Source organism: Neoarius graeffei, chromosome 5 (assembly GCF_027579695.1).
Source record: "Neoarius graeffei isolate fNeoGra1 chromosome 5, fNeoGra1.pri, whole genome shotgun sequence".
NCBI classification, from domain to species: domain Eukaryota; kingdom Metazoa; phylum Chordata; class Actinopteri; order Siluriformes; family Ariidae; genus Neoarius; species Neoarius graeffei.
Window position 1 is genome coordinate 29,162,817 of NC_083573.1, and position 18,468 is coordinate 29,181,284.

The 18,468-nt window shown below is 45.6% G+C and overlaps 1 protein-coding gene across 1 annotated transcript in view; it reads right to left on the reverse strand.

Annotated features, from left to right (window-relative positions):
- The window catches only part of chrnb2 (cholinergic receptor, nicotinic, beta 2), an 88,968-nt gene extending 70,776 nt beyond the window's left edge, over positions 1 to 18,192 (reverse strand). Inside the window, exon 1 of the mRNA XM_060921471.1 lies at positions 17,890 to 18,192. Within this exon, the coding sequence (XP_060777454.1) occupies positions 17,890 to 17,935 (46 nt within the window). The 5' untranslated portion in view covers positions 17,936 to 18,192. The remainder of the gene's footprint in view (positions 1 to 17,889) is intronic.
- Positions 18,193 to 18,468: the final 276 nt, after the last annotated feature.

Here is an 18,468-nt window from a genome sequence, read left to right on the forward strand (position 1 = left end):
TTTTAATGTTATTCTTTATTTTTTTATCCAGTTGAATATTTAGCGTACAAATGTATTTTCAGCTCTTAAAAATGACTGAGGTCCAGACTGCGGGGGCCTCAGAGCTGGCTGCAGCCATGGAGATGAACAAGACGCTAATAGGAAGGTAAGACAGTTCAGTGACAAATGGAAGTTCGGGCGAGATTGGCTAGTTCATAGCAAAACCGAAAATACCATGTACTGCGAAGACTGTAGAAAGTCTGGCAAAGACAGGCACCAGTAATTTTAAACTCGAAACTATAAAGGACCACGAAAAGTCAAATGCACACATCAGTACTATAACATCAAAACAGGCGAAGACGGCTGGTTCACTACAGGACAGCATTGCTTTCAGTCCCTGGCTGTCATGAAGTCGGCTGAGCTGGAGAGGATGGAGCTGCTGTTTAGAAACATTCACGTGATAGGAAAGAAGTTGATCTCGCCCCAGCTATCAACTTATGGCCTGCTGGAAGCCTCAGGTCACGAAGACCATTTTTCATGGACCATTCAGACTCATCTGACAATGAATGTAATGAGGACATTTAATGTCTTTCTCTACACATGTTCACACACACACATACACACTATTAATAGATAATACATAATATACATAATACTTGATAATACACATAATACTTGCATATCAAAACATCAAATGTTTTTCAATGATAAATGTTTTGAATTGGACTTTTAATATTAGAATCAGTTCAGTTGTACTGAATGTTATTTTTCATATTATAAGATATTTCATATTGTAAGGGGCTTGAATTTGAGTTCAATAAACAGAATACTCTGTTTATATTTTTGTCTGAATTGGTTGCATGTTTTCATATAGGGAGCAACCTTAACAGCACTGAATACTTGAGTGCTACTGTAGAGATACATTATACGCTGCCATTCATAATTAAATCTAGATCTTCCGAACTTTAACGTATCATGGTGAAGAAAAAACTGTGATTTCCTGGCAACAAAATTGTGGCTAGTGAAAAGGCTGAATGGCTAGTGACTCGGGAAAACCACTACCCACAGTGGCCAGTGAGCAAAAAAGTTAATGTAAAGCCCTGATACACACACACGCAAGTGTTCAGGTTGGGGGAGAGCTCCCTTCCTCTGCTCTCCCTCTCCTCTTTATAGGGCACGGTCACTGGGGAAGACACACAAACACAGGTTAATTCCCATCAGGTGCAGTGATTCCACCACTTACCTTCCCTGACTCCACTCTCCATTCACAGACAGACGCTTGGCCACGCCCCCGCTGCCACAATCCAATATCAGAGCTCTGATTTGTTGTCAAAATACTGATTTGATCATTGTCAAAGTAACCAAGTCTGCTCTTTGCAAGTGTGACGAACTGGTGTAAGCCAAACGGTGTGGAAAAGGCCGTTTTCTCTCAGGATAGTGGAGTCAAGGGGATGTGTCAATATCCCTTTGTCAAATCCAGTGTCGAATAAAAACGAGCCGTGCCTTGTCAATCGAGCAACTCGTCAATACAAGGCATTGGGTACACGTCAAGTTTAGACACCGCGTTGACTTTTCTATAGTCCACACAGAACCGGACCGACCCGTCAGCCTTGGGAACCAAGACCACTGGGCTGCTCCAGTCACTGTGGGACTCCTCGACGATGCCCATTTTGAGCATGGCCTCGAGTTCTTCCCGAACCACCTTTTTTTTGTGTCCGGGCAGTCTGTAAGGGTGGCTGCGCACTACAACACCTGGGGGCGTCTCAATGTGGTGTTCTATGAGGTGGGTGCGGCTGGGCAGAGGCGAGAACACGTCAGAAAATTCTGTCTGCAACTGGGCGACCTCCGTGAGCTGGGTCGGGGAGAGGTGGTTTCCACATGGGACCGGAGCGGTGGGCAATGTCAATTTTCTTTTTTGAACCAGCTCCGCCTTCTCTGGAACCACTGACACCAATGCCACGGGGACCTCCTCGTTCCAAAATTTTAGTAGATTGAGGTGGTAAATCTGTAACGCCCCACCCCTGTCCGTTCGCCTCACCTCATAGTCGATGTTCCCGACTCGCCGTGTGACCTCAAAGGGTCCTTGCCACCTGGCGATCAATTTGGAGCTCGACGTGGGCAACAACACGAGTACTTTATCTCCGGTGTGAATTCCCTAAGGTGCATGCCCCTGTCGTACAGACGGACTTGACGTTCTTGGGCCTGCCGCAAATTCTCCTGGGTTAGGTGTGTGAGTGTGTGGAGTTTGGTGCGCAGATCGATAACGTATTGAATTTCGTTTTTACTGGTTGAAGGTCCCTCCTCCCAATTTTCCCGTAGCACATCCAGAATGCCACGCGGCTTACACCTGTATAATAATTCGAACGGGGAGAACCCCATGGAGGCTTATGGGACCTCTTGCACTGCAAATAACAGGGGCCCGAGCTATTTATCCCAGTTGCATGCGTCTTCGCTTACAAATTTTCTAATTATGTTTTTGAGGGTGCGATTAAACTGTTTGATTAAGCCATCCATTTGTGGGTGATAAATGCTGGTGCAGATAGGCTTAATTCCCAGTAACCCATACAGTTCACGCAGTGTGCGTGACATAAACATAGTGCCTTGATCAGCCAGAATCTCTTTGGGGATTCCGACTCGGGAGATGACGCGGAAGAGTGCTTCTGCAATACTACGTGCTGAGAAATTGCAAAGAGGCACTGCTTCCAGATATCGTGTTGCATAGTCCACCAGAAATAAAATAAAGTGATATCCTCGTGTTGATCGATCTAATGGCCCAACGAGATCCATCCCAATTCTTTCAAACGGGGTCTCAATTAATGGCAGAGAGTGCAAAGGCGCTTTTGGAATGGCCACGGGATTTACTAACTGGCATTCGCGGCACGCCGTACACCACCTACGGACATTACCGCGAATCCCTGGCCAATGGAACCGGGCCATTATTTGGGCTAGTGTCTTATCCTGCCCTAAGTGTCCGGCCATGGGATTAAAGTGAGAGGCCTGGAATATAAATTCCCAGCGGCTCTTTGGGATTAAAAGCTGTGTTATTTGCTCCTTAGTCTGAGTGTCCTGCATCACTCGGTATAACCTATCCTTAATAACGGAAAAATAAGGGAAGGACGGGGTGGCGTTTGGCTGGAGAGTTTGACCATCGATTACTCTCACTTGGTCAAACACATGCCACAGAGTCTCGTCTCGTGACTGCTCTAACGGGAAATCCGCGAGGGAATCCCAGAGAGAGGGAGGAGGAGCATGCTGCTCTGCACTCTGACGCAGTGATGATGTAGACAGCTCTGTGACAGCTGCCAATGCCACTCCGGGACCTCCCCCCGCTGAACTATGGCAGGCCCCACTCTTCACTAAATGCGTCATTAATTCCCGAAATCCCGGCCAATCAGTCCCCAGAACGATCAAGTGGGTAAAGCGAGGATTAACAGCCGCCTTTTCTCTAAATTTTTCCCCTCAAAATAAAATGTGGACCAACACTAAAGGGTAGTTGTGAACATCCCCGTGTGCTCACAACACCTTCACCAATTGTGCTCCTCCCAATGCCTCGTCTTGCACCAGGCTTTGGTGGATTGAGGTCTGATTACAGCCAGAGTCCACCAAAGCCTGATACGTATCCCCTTGGATACTCACCGGTATGCGATACACTCCGGCCCAATCGAGGGCGGTCCCTGGCGCGTCGGGGATCCGGACCACCGTGCCCACCTCCATCGCCGAGCACTGATGCTGGAGGTGCCCCGGTTCCCCGCAGCGCCAGCATACTGGCCCAGGCTCTCTCCCTGCACCGGTGTTCCGGAGATCACTCACCTGAGGGGGAGAAGACACAGACAAGGAAGTAGGAAATGGTAGGGCCGGCTGGGATGGAGCCGGCCCCCGCCTCTGTGGTGGGGGAATGGGGCAAGGACAAGGAACAGAGGGAGAGGGAGAGAGAACAGAGGGGAGAAGGGGAGACACGCTGTCCTGCCATCGGAACGGCCGCCATATGGTCCTCCGCCAGCTCGATGGCCTGATCCAGGGCACTGGACCCACTCCACTGTTCCTTCCGGAAGTCAAGCGACGAATTGTTCCAGCGCCACTAGATCGATGATTCCCTCGGTGTCGCAGTTGTCGGCCCTCAGCCACCGCCGGCAGGTGTCCTGGAGTTGCTGGCCAAACGCGAACGGCCAGCCGACCTCCTCCAGGCGCAGCACGCGGAAGCGCTGCCGTTGCTATTCCGGGGTGCAACCCACGCATTGGAGGACGGCCCTGCGGAGGTCTGCGTAGACCAGCCGGCTGTCAGCGGGGAGCTGTAGCGTGGCCAGCTGCGCCTCGCCCGTTAGCAGGGGGAGGAGGCGCACCGTGCGCTGTTCCGCCGGCCAACCCCACGCCTCTGCTGCCTGATCAAAAAGACCGAGGAAGGCTTCGGGTCATCATGCGAACCCATCTTCATTAAGGTGAGGTGGGGAGGGTCCACGGCAGTGGTGATCGTGGACCCCGCTGACGCGAGCAGGTGCCAGAACGCCTGGCGATCTTCCTGTTGCGCCAGCACCAGGGCTTCGAACCGTTGTTCCTGCTCCTTCTGGAAGGCGATCAGCGCCTGGTGCTGGCTCTGTTGGGCTGTGGCAAGGGCATGGACCAGGTCCTTGAAGGGGGAGGACTCCATGTGGCTGTTCCCTTCTGCACTCCCTCCCGGGTTTCAGCACCACTGTTGTATCTGACCAGGTGGGTGGAGCACAGAGGCACGGCAGGCCAGAATTGAGTTCTCAAATACTCTTTTATTTTCAGCTTTTCAACTTTACACATTCGCTCATACACACACACACCAGGGCTCGAAATCTGCGGTGGTTCGGTCGCCCGAGGCAACTTAATTTGTCATTTGGCGGGTAATCCTGTCACTAGCCAGCCCGGCTGGCTAGTTGAAAATAAAAAATATACTATATGAAGCGAAGATTCAGACTAGGGCTGTGCGATATATCAAATATACTCTATATATCTCCGAAAATTCTGTGTGAGATACATAAAATTATTATATCATAACTATCGAGTATTTTATGGTCATCTGCCGACTTGCGTTTGTTTCATGTTTGTTGCATTTGTTTAAAACCTTTTCCGGTGGTTTTCTCCCTGTCCCTCAGGCAGTAACGTGAGAGGCTGCCTAAGGGTAAAAAAAACAATAACGTCACACACTCGCCAACCAATCCCGGGCGACATCTAGGTGCTGAAAGGAACTTGCGGGAAGATTTTCTAGTTTCGGTCAGTGTTGCCAGATTGGGCGGTTTCCCGCCCAATTGGGCGGTTTTGAATTCTACTTTGCGGGCAAAAATGGCTTGGGCTGGTTGACAAAAATTGGGCGGGTTTGACGTTAGTTCGGCAGGTTTTCATCAGATGTTTATATAGTTTCACTACCACTAGAAAGCAGAGATGGGAGAGAATGTAAACACCTAAGCCGAATGATGTTTTTGAATATGCGAAGGAAATCAGGAAAAACAGTTATCTTTGGTCAACTGAGGCAAGTCATAGACCTAGTTTACCCAGTACCCCTTAGGTATTTTAAACAACCAAAATCGAGCATTGGCCTAAATTAATCATTAACAATAAACATTAATCTCATTAAGTATTATTTAAACAAAAAAAAAGTCAATGTAACTGTAAGACTAATATGAATGTGTGTAATGTGTTGCAGAAAATGAACTCATAAACTAGTAAATAAGAATGACGCAATCCATTCTCCATTTTCTCTTCTCATGTTACATTCAGCCATGCACCGTAGCCTAACTTTTATTTTAAATTGAAGTATATAAAACAGGTACAATCTAACAAATTCACAAAAATCAGGATAACAGATGAAGAAAATACATGGATGTAGACAAAAATAAATTAAGCAGAATAACTAGGCCTATAAAATTAATAAAACAAACAGGGTAAATAAAAAGATAAATAAATAAAAGACAAATAAAAAATAAATAACCTCAGCAATGCAAATGTTAGATATGCATCGTAGCCTAACATAACCCACATAATATTATGCGTGTGCGTCACCTACTGGTGCATGTAGGATTCAGAACACAGCAGATGATTGCAAAGTTATAATCTGATTCAACCATACGTAGCCTAGTACCAGACAGCAGATTTTTCACCTCCAGCACTGACGGTCTCATGTTGCTATTTGTTCGATTTACAAATAGTATACTGGACTTTAGCTGTATATTTTTACTTTACAAGATAGGCATCAAGTACATTTTACATTTTGGGCGGTTTTAAGTGCATTTTGGCGGTTTTTGAACATATTTTGTGCTGGAAAACGTCAGCAGTATCTGGCAACACTGGTTTTGGTTTACAGCGCTGACTCAGTTCGTGCAATTGCTGGTGCTGCATAGGCTACCGTGTAAGCTCAGTCAATTTCAGCGACAAATTAAAAATGGAAGCGGACGAATTGGTTCCTAAAAGAACTAGTAAGGGGTTAGTCATCTGGCATTTTTTTGGATATCGTGAGGAGGACGTGGAACAGCAAATGCCAGTTTGTAAAGTGTGCAAAAAAACCAGTATCAAAATACTAGGGTCTTGAAATAAATGCACATTAGTCATGAACAATGGTAACTACTCTCTTTTGTGTTATTTTTGACAGAAGTAAAATTCATACATGAACAAATTTTGGCGAGTTGATTTTCTGTTTGGCTAGTTACTTTGGAAGGTAACTAGTCCGGTTGGCTGGTGAAAAAAATATATGAATTTTGAGCCCTGCACACCCAGGTGTTCAGGTTGGGGGAGAGCTCCCTTCCTCTGCTATCCCTCTCCTCTTTATAGGGCACGGTCACTGGGAAAGACACACAAACACAGGTTATAATTCCCATCAGGTGCAGTGATTCCACCACTTACCTTCCCTGACTCCGCCCTCCATTCACAGACCGCTGTTTGGCCACGCCCCCGCTGCCACAATCCAATATCAGAGCTCTGATTTGTTGTCAAAATACTGATTTGATCATTGTCAAAGTAACCAAGTCTGCTCTTTGCAAGCTCCCACTGCCATGTTATGCAGAATGTCATGAGCATGATGATAGCAAGACTCGCGGCGGAGGACTCTGTGTTTACATCAGTGATGCCTGGTGCTGTTGTGGTCTGCAAACACTGCTCACTACTGGTGGAGTTTATAATTATTAAGTGCCGGCCATTCTACCTGCCAAGGGAATTTACAGCCATATTGCTGGTAGCAATATACCGGTACATCCCTCCCGGCTCCAATAACAACAGGAGTGAAGCACTGAATGAACTCTATCAGCATATCAGTGAGCAGCAGACAACCCACCCAGATGCTTTCCTCATCCTGGCTGGGGATTTCAACCATGCAAACCCCAAGAGCGTGTTTCCAAAACTCTATGGTCATATCAACTTTCCCACACGTGGAAACAATACTCTGGACAATGTTTACATCATGCATAGAGGTGCCTACAAAGCCCTCCCCCTCCCCCACCTTGGGGCCTCAGATCACTCCACTGTTATACTAATGCCAGCATACAGACCGCTGGTTAAAGTCACCAAACCAGCTACAAAGCAGGTACGTGTGTGGCCAGAGGGGTCCTCAGAGGCACTCCAGGACTGTTTTTCCACCACTGACTGGAGCATGTTTAGACAGACGGCCACCTACAACACCACAGGTCTCCAGGAGTACAGGAGACCGTCACTGCCTACATGAAGAAGTACGTGGACGACGTTACAGTCACCAGAACCATCTCCATTCGGGCCAATCAGAAGCCATGGCTGACAGGGGAAGTCCACAGGCTCCTGAGGGCTTGGAACACCACCTTCAGAGCTGGGGATGAGGTGGGCCTGAGGACAGCTAGGGCCAACCTGTCACGAGGCATCAGGGTGGCCAAGAGACAGTATTCCAGGAACATTGCTGACTACTTCAATGACAGCAGAGACACCAGGAACCTGTGGCAGGGGATTCAAACCATCACAGACTACAAGCCCTTGCCACAGACCTGTGACAACCCCACCTCTCTGCTGAATCAGTTGAACAACTTCTTCGCTCGCTTTGAGGCAGACAACAGCACCACGGCACAGAAGACCCCACTACCTCCCGGCGACCAGGTGTTGACGCTGTCCCCAGACAGCGTGAGGAGAGCTCTCAGGACGACAAATACATGGAAAGCCCCGGGTCCTGATAACATTTCTGGTCATGTCCTGAGAGACTGTGCGAGGAGCTCACAGATGTCTTTACGGACATCTTCAACATCTCGTTGAGCTAGGCTGTTGTCCCCACGTGCCTCAAAGCCACCACCATCATCCCGGTCCCGAAGAAGCCGTCTCCCTCCTGCTTCAATGACTACCGCCCGGTCGCACTCACTCCCATCCTCATGAATAGCTTCGAGCGGCTAGTCATGCCACATATCAAGTCTGCCCTCCCCCCCGCCCTGGACCCTTTCCAGTTTGCATATCAGTCCAACCGTTCGACCGATGACGCCATCTCCACTGCCCTCCACTTAGCCCTCACCCACCTGGAGACAAAAGACTCGTACATCAGAATGCTGTTCATAGACTTCAGCTCAGCATTCAACACAATCATTCCTCAGCAGCTCATTCATAAACTGGACCAGCTGGAACTCAACACCTCCCTGTGCAACTGGCTGCTGGACTTCCTGATGGGGAGACCACAGGCTGTACGGGTCGGCAGCAACTCCTCCAGCACCATCACATTGAACACGGGGGCCCCCCAAGGATGTGTGCTAAGCCCCCTCCTCTTCACTCTGCTGACCCACGACTGCACACCAACATCCAGCTCCAACCTCTTCATTAAGTTTGCGGACGACACGACTGTGGTGGGTCTCATCAACAATGGCGATGAGACAACCTACAGGAGTAAGGTGAGCCGCCTGGCCATGTGGTGCAAGGACAACAATCTCCGCCTGAACGTGGAGAAGACAAAGGAGATTGTTGTGGATTTCAGGAGAGCGCACACCCAGCATGCTCCACTAACTATCGTCGGTGCTGCAGTGGAGAGGGTGAGCAGCACCAAGTTTCTGGGTGTGCACATCTCTGAAGACCTGTCCTGGAGCAACAACACCGCATCACCGGCCAAAAAAGCCCAACAGCATCTGTACTTCCTCCGCAAACTGAGGAGAGCAAGAGCCCTGGCCCCCATCATGCACACATTCTACAGAGGCACCATCGAGAACATCCTGACCAGCTGCATCACCATGTGGTATGGCGCCTGCACTGTGTCCTGTTGCAAGACTCTGCAGCACATCGTGAAAGCAGCTGAGAAAATCATTGGTGTCTCTTTCCCTTCTCTTATGGATATCTATAACTCCCACCTCACCCGAAAAGCCATCAGGATTGCAGGTGACCCCACCCACCCATCTCACAGCCTCTTCCGTTTGCTGCCATCGGGGAGGAGACTGCGGAGTCTCCGGGCCAAAGCCAGCAGGCTCAAGGACAGTTTCTTTCACCAGGTGGTCAGGAGGCTGAACTCCCTCCCTGTTCTGCCCCTCCTCCCCCCTCTGCCCCCTGCCACAGATTCTGCCCGCATACCCCCCTGCCCCCCCTTCAGCATCTGACATCATGTCACCCTCACAGTCCCCCCCCAACACACACACACACACACACTCAACATTCATTCGCACACTGAACTCAGGGTCTGCACATTTCACTTTACCTTGCTCATTTGCACTATTCCGCACTACCTCACCGTAACAGCTATTAGTTTGTTTATACTGCTTATTTCTTGTTTACCTGCTATACCTCAAGTGCCCTTTCTGTTTATTTTATGTCCTTTGCTCTAATATTTTATATATATATATATATATATATATATATATATATATATATATATATATATATATATAATGTATGTGCATGTATGTATGTATGTATGTGTGTACTGTATGAGTGTTTAGTCTATGTCTATTTCTTATCTAGAGTGTTTATACTGTTTATATTGTTTATTTCAGTTATTCTATTTTTATTTATTGCATTACCTGTTTCCACCGTGGGTCAGAGAGGACTGAAATTTCATCTGTGCTGTATGTCGAGCATGTATAGCATATTTGACAATGAAGTTGACTTGACTTGACCATCAGTGTTATATATGAGTGCTAAATTAATTAGTGGATCAGATTGGAAAATATGATAGTGATCCTACAGTGGTGCTTGAAAGTTTGTGAACGCTTTAGAATTTTCTATATTTCTGCATAAATATGACCTCAAACATCATCAGATTTTAATGCAAGTCCTAAAAGTAGATAAAGAGAACTCAGTTAAACAAATTAGACAAAAATATTATACTTGGTCATTTATTTATTGAGGAAAATGATCCAATATTACATATCTGTGAGTGGCAAAAGTATGTGAACCTTTGCTTTCAGTATCTGGTGTGACCCCCTTGTGCAGCAATAACTGCAACTAAATGTTTCCAGTAACTGTTGATCAGTCCTGCACACCGGCTTGGAGGAATTTTAGCCCATTCCTCCATACAGAACAGCTTCAACTCTGGGATGTTGGTGGGTTTCCTCACATGAACTGCTCGCTTCAGGTCCTTCCACAACATTTCGATTGGATTAAGGTCAGAACTTTGACTTGGCCATCCCAAAACATTAACTTTATTCTTCTTTAGCCATTCTTTGGTAGAATGACTTGTGTGCTTAGAGTCGTTGTCTTGCTGCATGACCCACCTTCTCTTGAGATTCAGTTCATGGACAGATGTCTTGACATTTTCCTTTAGAATTCACTGGTATAATTCAGAATTCATTGTTCCATCAATGATGGCAAGCCATCCTGGCCCAGATGCAGCAAAACAGGCCCAAACCATGATACTACTACCACCATGTTTCGCAGATGGGATAAGGTTCTTATGCTGGAATACAGTGTTTTCCTTTCTCCAAACATAATGCTTCTCATTTAAACCAACAAAATCTATTTTAGTCTCATCCATCCACAAAACATTTTTCCAAAAGCCTTCTGGCTTGTCCACATGATCTTTAGCAAACTGCAGATGAGCAGCAGTGTTCTTTTTGGAGAGCAGTGGCTTTCTCCTTGCAACCTTGCCATGCACACCATTGTTGTTCAGTGTTCTCCTGATGGTGGACTCATGAACATTAACATTAGCCAATTTGAGACAGGCCTTCAGTTGCTTAGAAGTTACCCTGGGGTCCTTTGTGACCTCGCCGACTATTACACGCCTTGCTCTTGGGGTGATCTTTGTTGGTTGACCACTCCTGGGGAGGGTAACAATGGTCTTGAATTTCCTCCATTTGTACACAATCTGTCTGACTGTGGATTGGTGGAGTCCAAACTCTTTAGAGATGGTTTTGTAACCTTTTCCAGCCTGATGAGCATCAACAACGCTTTTTCTGAGGTCCTCAGAAATCTCCTTTGTTCGTGCCATGATACACTTCCACAAACATGTGTTGTGAAGATTAGACTTTGATAGATCCCTGTTCTTTAAATAAAACGGGGTGCCCACTCACACCTGATTGTCATCCCATTGATTATAAACACCTGACTCAAATTTCACCTTCAAATTAACTGCTAATCCTAGAGGTTCACATACTTTTGTCACTCACAGATATGTAATATTGGATCATTTTCCTCAATAAATAAATGACCAAGTATAATATTTTTGTCTCATTTGTTTAACTGGGTTCTTTTTATCTACTTTTAGGCCTTGTGTGAAAATCTGATGATGTTTTAGGTCATATTTATGGAGAAATATAGAAAATTCTAAAGGGTTCACAAACTTTCAAGCACCACTGTAGGTTTCAGGCCAGTACCTGCCCTGATCATAATGAATTCAACATAATTTTATTTTGTGTAGCACTTTTAACAATGCACATTGTAAGTTTAAAAAAAATGTTGAGAAATCTTGATGTAGCTTTAGATCCCTAATGAACAAGTCAGAGGTGAAGATAACACTGGATCGTGAAATTTTAAATAATTTAGCTCCTATATTTATATACTATATAACCAAACAGTACTGAGTCTGTTCAAAGGATGTTCAGTATGAGGCTATGGGTCTGCTGACACTCAGTATAATCAGTACACCTCCATCTCTACACCTGTGTTCATCATGCAGCTACTGAAGGAGACAACATAGCGGGTCCAGTATCACTGTCCAGCGTTGCTGGAGTAAGTGATCCAGCCGACTGGGGACCATCTGACGGTGTTTCCAGGGACAGGCAAACACCCTTTGCAGGGACTCCCCTTGGGGATTTCCCTCTGGAAAAGTCACACAATGAGACACCGATATACGCTTTTGATCAAGTGAGAGTAATCGATGGTCAGGAAAATCCAGCCTAATGTTGCACTCTCCCACCTGTATTTTTCGATTTTTAAAGATAGGGTATGTCAAGTAATGCAGAACACTCAAATGAAAGAGGAAACAACCCAGTTATTTATACCAAAGAGCTGTCAGGAAATGTTATTCCAGGCGGCTCACTATAATTTGGTAAACTTATCAGCTATCAGCTGGTAAATCTATCTGCTGGTAAATGTGCTGACCGCAGCAAAAGCACCTTTGCTACCCCTTCCATTAATCAAGGTCCCCTTTGAAAGAATTAGTATGGATCTCACTGGGCAATTAGAACGGACTGCACAAGGGCATCGCTTTGTGTTAGTTTTAGTGAACTATGCAACACGATACCCAGAAGCCATGCCTCTGTGCACCATTTCTATGTGCAGTATTCCAGAGGCACTCTTCCATGTCATCTTCCATGCTGGGTTCCCAAAAGAGATCCTGACTGACCAGGGCACTAAATTTATGTCACACACTCTTTGAGAACTGTACAAATTATTGGGGATTAAATTGATTCATATCAGTGTTTACCATCCGCATATGGATGGGTTAACCAAACAATTTAAAGAAAAGCTTAAGAAGGCTAAGAATCATAAGTTTGTTCATGATGTTGGATGAAATTGCTATAAATGGCTTGAACCCCTATTAGTTGCAGTACGAGAGGGCCAAGAAGCCTCAATGGGGGTTTCCCCATTTGAATTATTGCATGAGTGCAAGCCTTGTCATTTGGGAAAAGTGGAGGAGGGACCTTCTCACAACAAAAATTAAATTCCATAAGTTCTTGACCCTAGAGCAAAACTCCACATACTGGGACAATTAACACAAGCGAATTTGCTACAGGCACAAGAATGCCAATTCCAGCAGTACAATAGAGTCACTTGGCTATGGAAGTTCTCACATGCCTCTTTTCCACCAAATCAGTTCCAGGGCTGGTTCGGGGCCAGTGCTGGTGCTGGTTCACAACTCGTTCAACTCGCGAGCCAGCTGAGAACCAGTTTGCTTTTCCATAGCTCGCGGTGCTAAGCGGAGCCACGCCATTACGTCGCTGTATACATCAGTTACGTCGCTGTATACGTCGTTACGTCGCTGTACACGTCAGTTACGTCACTACGTTTGCATAAACCTTGGTGCGAATATCGAAGCAAAAACAACACGGAAGAAGCAGCAGCAGCAACAACAATAATAATGGATGACTTCGCGTTTGTACAGCTGCTGCTTCTCGTCACTTAAAAACGGAGATCTTTCGCAGTCTTGTTATTGTTGTTGGTCTTAACAACTCCGCCCCCCCCGCTGACGTAAGTGGTTCTTTCCTCTGGCCCAGCAGAGAGTTGATGCTAGCCTGGAACCGGTTTTTCTGGCCCCAGAGCCAGTTCTTTGTCAGTGGAAACAGAAAACCCAGTTCCAAACTAAGCACTGGCCCCGAACCAGCCCTGGAACTGCTTTGGTGGAAAAGGGGCAACAGGAGATAAAGTGCTCATGTTACTTCCCACATCGAGTTCCAAATTGCTCACCAAGTAGCAATGGCCCTTCAAGGTCACATGGTGGAGAAAATGGCCTTTTATGTACTGTTTGGGTTATACCAATTTGGCTCCCTTCCATTTGAGTTGTTTGCCCTTCCCCAATGTTCCAACAACTCATGGACAGAATCCTCCATCTGCAGACCACTTATGCCACTGCCTATCTAGAAGACATCATGATCTATAGTAATGAATGGCACCAGCACATTGAGCATCTGAAGGCTGTCCTGAGATCATTAACTCACGGCAAACCTAAAGAAGTATATGACTAGACAGGTGGACATATGGTATCTGGGCTTCCACTTGGGCCATGGGCAGGTGCGTCCCCAAATTGATAAGACAGCAGCAATTGTGACCTACCCAAGACCAAAATGGAGGTGAGACGGTTCCCAGGGCTGGCTTGCTATTTCCATACCATTACAACTTTTTCTGATTTGGGGTTGTACTGAAAAGTAGCATATATTAAACATATGCTTCCAGAAACAGTCAGTATACACAAAATCAGAAAAAAAAGATTAAATGTGTGATGAATGTCAGACAATAACAAGTGTTTTGTCATTTTAGTGTTGCACATTATGATAGTGTAGTGGTATTGATGTGAAAATTAAATGTATGGTATAATAACAATCTTAGTATTCTCTGTACATGTGGCTAAGCTTGTGTTTATGTTCAGAATTTTCTAGTACAGTAAGAAAACACATCCACTTCTTATAAATGCAGATCCAGTGCTGCACTTTTGGTTCTCTAAAGAGAGAACAAATACAGGGATGCGCAGCAATTAAAAACTGCTGCACTTATCTCTGGCATACTTGTGAGAATGATGTAGGATCATGTGGAGAAAACAGCAGAACTGATGATGGATAAAGCCTTGAGTACTGACCCTGTCTGCCCCGATATTGATTTACGATGGATGAAGGTCATACATCACTCTATATTAATCAATCTTTGCTACTCTCTTGACACAGAATTCATCCAGAGTCATTGCCAATCTGCACGTCTTTATATGAAGAAAGAGCTGAACAGCACGCAACCCACACAGCAGGGCCAGAACTGAAACACTGATGCTAATTGCTCTTAATGAGGGTATTTAATGATGGCAATCTAAATGAGTGGAAGTCTGTATTGATCCTTGCTTTAGCTGTGAAGACACCACTCAGATTGCCTTGTCTTGCTTGGCACTTGATCGCACACGAGGAGTTCTGCAGTGTTTCTGCTGCTTGCCTGACCATGGTTGTCATTATGTACCGTACTTCTTCTGTGTGGGTTATTGCTATCTACCGTGTACATAAGCCCAGAATTGATTGTAGTCATATTTGCGATACAAAATGTGTAAATACAGCACATTTTTGATTATTGAGAATGGAGGTTGTATAATTTTTCTGTAATTTTATTTTCAGTGTTGGTGGACAAACAATCTACTGTGTAGGTTTTGCTATAATGCATAAGTATACTGTATATTTGTTGTCTACATTTACAGATGTTAGGATGAAGCACAAGAAGCTGCTTCTGAGCATGATGTATTTTAAAAATGCAGTTTCTCCTCAGACGGCTGAACAGCATTCACATGGCACTCAAATGAAAAGGATAACAACATGCAGGCCCAAACAAGCCCATCTATTATGCAAAGTGTGCTATCTGTGTAGGCGAGATATTGCAAGGGTGCTGTGGACCACTTCATATCAAAAAGCCTGGGTTTTTCTTCCCTTTCTTTTTATCAGTTGAGATGGATCTATTTTTTTGTGTTGAAATGGAAAGTGTGAGTATTCATTAGTACTGGACAGAATAAAGTAAATGAAATAGGAAATTACTAAATAGTCATTAATAATAGGCTGAAAAATATAGGCCTATTTTTGATGCCATATACACAAGTTTATTTTTATAGCGCTTTTAACAATAGACATTGTCGCAAAGCAGCTTTACAGAAAATTAAAGGCTTTAAACATGAGCTAATTTTATCCCTAATTTATCCCCAGTGAGCAAGCCTGTGGTGATGGTGGCAAGGAAAAACTCCCTCAGATGACATGAGGAAGAAACCTCGAGAGGAACCAGACTCAAAAGGGAACCCATCCTCATTTGGGTGATAACAGATAGCGTGAATATAAATAACTTGCTTCTATAATAAGGATGACAAGAAACTGAAAACGGCACTGTCTCCATGAATAATCATGAATATAGGCCTCCATCCATATAGATGACACTGCTGAGCTCATTAACCCCCATCAAGTGAGTGCTGCTGACTTGATGGTGGTTAATGAGAATATAGCTGTACTCAGCATGCTAGTTAATGAACCTCATAGGTTAGTGCATTTGCTGCCTCTACTGCCTCCTTACATTCGCTCTTAATGAGTCATATGAAGAAGAATGCAGGATGAAGTCATGAAGGAGGCATACTGATGCTCCTTAGACCCCTTATTGGCTGTGACCTCACTGTATCCCCTCTGCTTATTGAGTCGTTCTTTTGTTCCAGTTATGGCCCTTTTCCACTACCCTTTTTCAGCTCGCTTCAGCTCACTTCAGCCCGACACGGCTCGCGTTTCGACTACCTCAGAGCAGCACGACTCAGCTCGCTTCAGCCCTGCTTAGCACCCAAAACTCACACAGTTTTGGAGTGGGGCTGAAGCGAGCCAAACCGAGCCGAGTGGGGCTAGGGGTGTGAGCAGACACTCCCCTGTGCACTGATTGGTGAGGAGGAGTGTCCTCACATGCCCACACACGCCCCGCGAGCACGCTGGGATCTGTAAACACCGTAAACCCGGAAGAAGAATAATTACGAATTACAAGAATTTCTGAAGCCTTATGCGCCTCGCCTCATCTATACGCTCTTGCCAGCATCTGTTGGCGTTGTCGGTGACAACAAGCCACAGCACCAAGACCAGCAACACTAACGACTCCATGTCCTCCATGTTTATTGTTTACTATCCGGGTCGTGAGACTACCGCTTAAAAGATCACTGATGTCACTGTTTGCGCCGCCTAACGACATCACGTGACATCCACCCACTTTCGCTAACTCCACCCAATGTGTCCACCCACTTCCAGCCAGCACGGTTCAGCGCGGTTGTAGTCGAAATGCAACTCCAACAGCCCCACTCAGCTCGACTCAGCCCAACTCAGCACGGCACGGCTCAGCCCAACTCAGCCGCGTTGGTAGTGGAAAAGCGGCATTAGTTAACTGGACTTCGGCATGCAAAGAAAACCGGAGCGTTGTGGTGTGTGTGTGTGCGAACATCTGCAGTGTTCATGCTGCACAACTAATTCTTCATTGTTTTGTTCAAGACTGCCAATGACTTTTTGTTAACATGCCCGATTAACATAAGTTGATGCACACACACACTTCTGTCTTTGCAGGGACACTCATTCAGATAATACATTCCCTAGCTCTGTACCCAAACCTTAACCATCACAACTAAATGCCTAACCCCAGCCCTTACCCTAACCTAATTGTAATTCTAGCCTGAACCCTGAAACTTGGTCTCAACCCTCAAACAGCCCTTTGAAGAAGTGAGGACCAGACAAAATGTCGGCACTTCTTAAAAATATTCTAGCTCTGCTGGTTTTAAAAAAAATGTATTTCAGTCCTCAATATGCAACACACACACACACACACACACACACATTTAAGATCTGATCTAATCTGTCCACACGTCTGGTTGAAGGATGCCTGAAGGATGCCTCTCTCTCTCACACACACACACACACACACACACACACACAGAGAGAGAGAGAACTGCTTAACATCTTATGGTTCATCATACTAAAATCGTGTTCTCGTATTATTTTATTAATTATGGTTAATAGTAAAATAAAACACACCACAAATAATAACTGAAATATTCTGTTTAGGGCATTTACTATTTGGGATTATTCCTTCTTTAGGCCTACATGCTACATGTATGGCATATAACCATTATTTAAATTCTCGTGGAAAACATGCCCCACTTGTTTCAGGGCGTTTCTTTCTCTAATGGAGTGACATAAAGCCGATCAGTGTGAGATGCGACGCAATGAAAAAAATCAAATGCGAGCGCGCGCGCGCACACACACGCAAATAAAATAGGACATGCATGCAAATCCGTGTGCTTTACTTTATTATCTCCTTATCCCTAAAATAACAGATGTGACTTACTTGTCACAGTGGCCAGCAGTAGGCACAACGCCGTCCATGGAGCCATGTCGGCCCGGATGAGGAGGACATCGGTCGCAGCAACGGGAGCTTTTGCTTCGACGCGCGGTTCGGTGAGCGACTGCGGAGTGTGGAGAGGCGCACACTGAAACCGACTCGCCCCTGCTCGGCTTTATTCCCCTAATTCAGAAGGCGAGGATGCCTTCACATCTACCCTGGATTAAGAAATCTTAGTTTATAATACAAGACAGAAGGGAAAGTGTTAAGAGAAGCCAGGTATAGTGGGTATAGTATAAGGTGGGTTGGTCGTGACGCACGAGAAGTGCACCGTTAGTGATGGGAGAATCGAATGAATGCGCGAATCGATTCGGTATGAACGACTCCTTTAAGAGCCGACTCTTTTCGCTTCATGGTACGTTCATGCATGCCATGCAAGGACGCGTTATCCTAATGGACTTCATGGGTAGCTGCCCAGGGCCTCGGCCACTAGGGGGCCTCGGAGGTAGCAAGATCGGAAAATATGAAACGATATTTTTTCAGAAGTTTTGATCATATTGATAAAATTTTTGATGCATTTCGCCA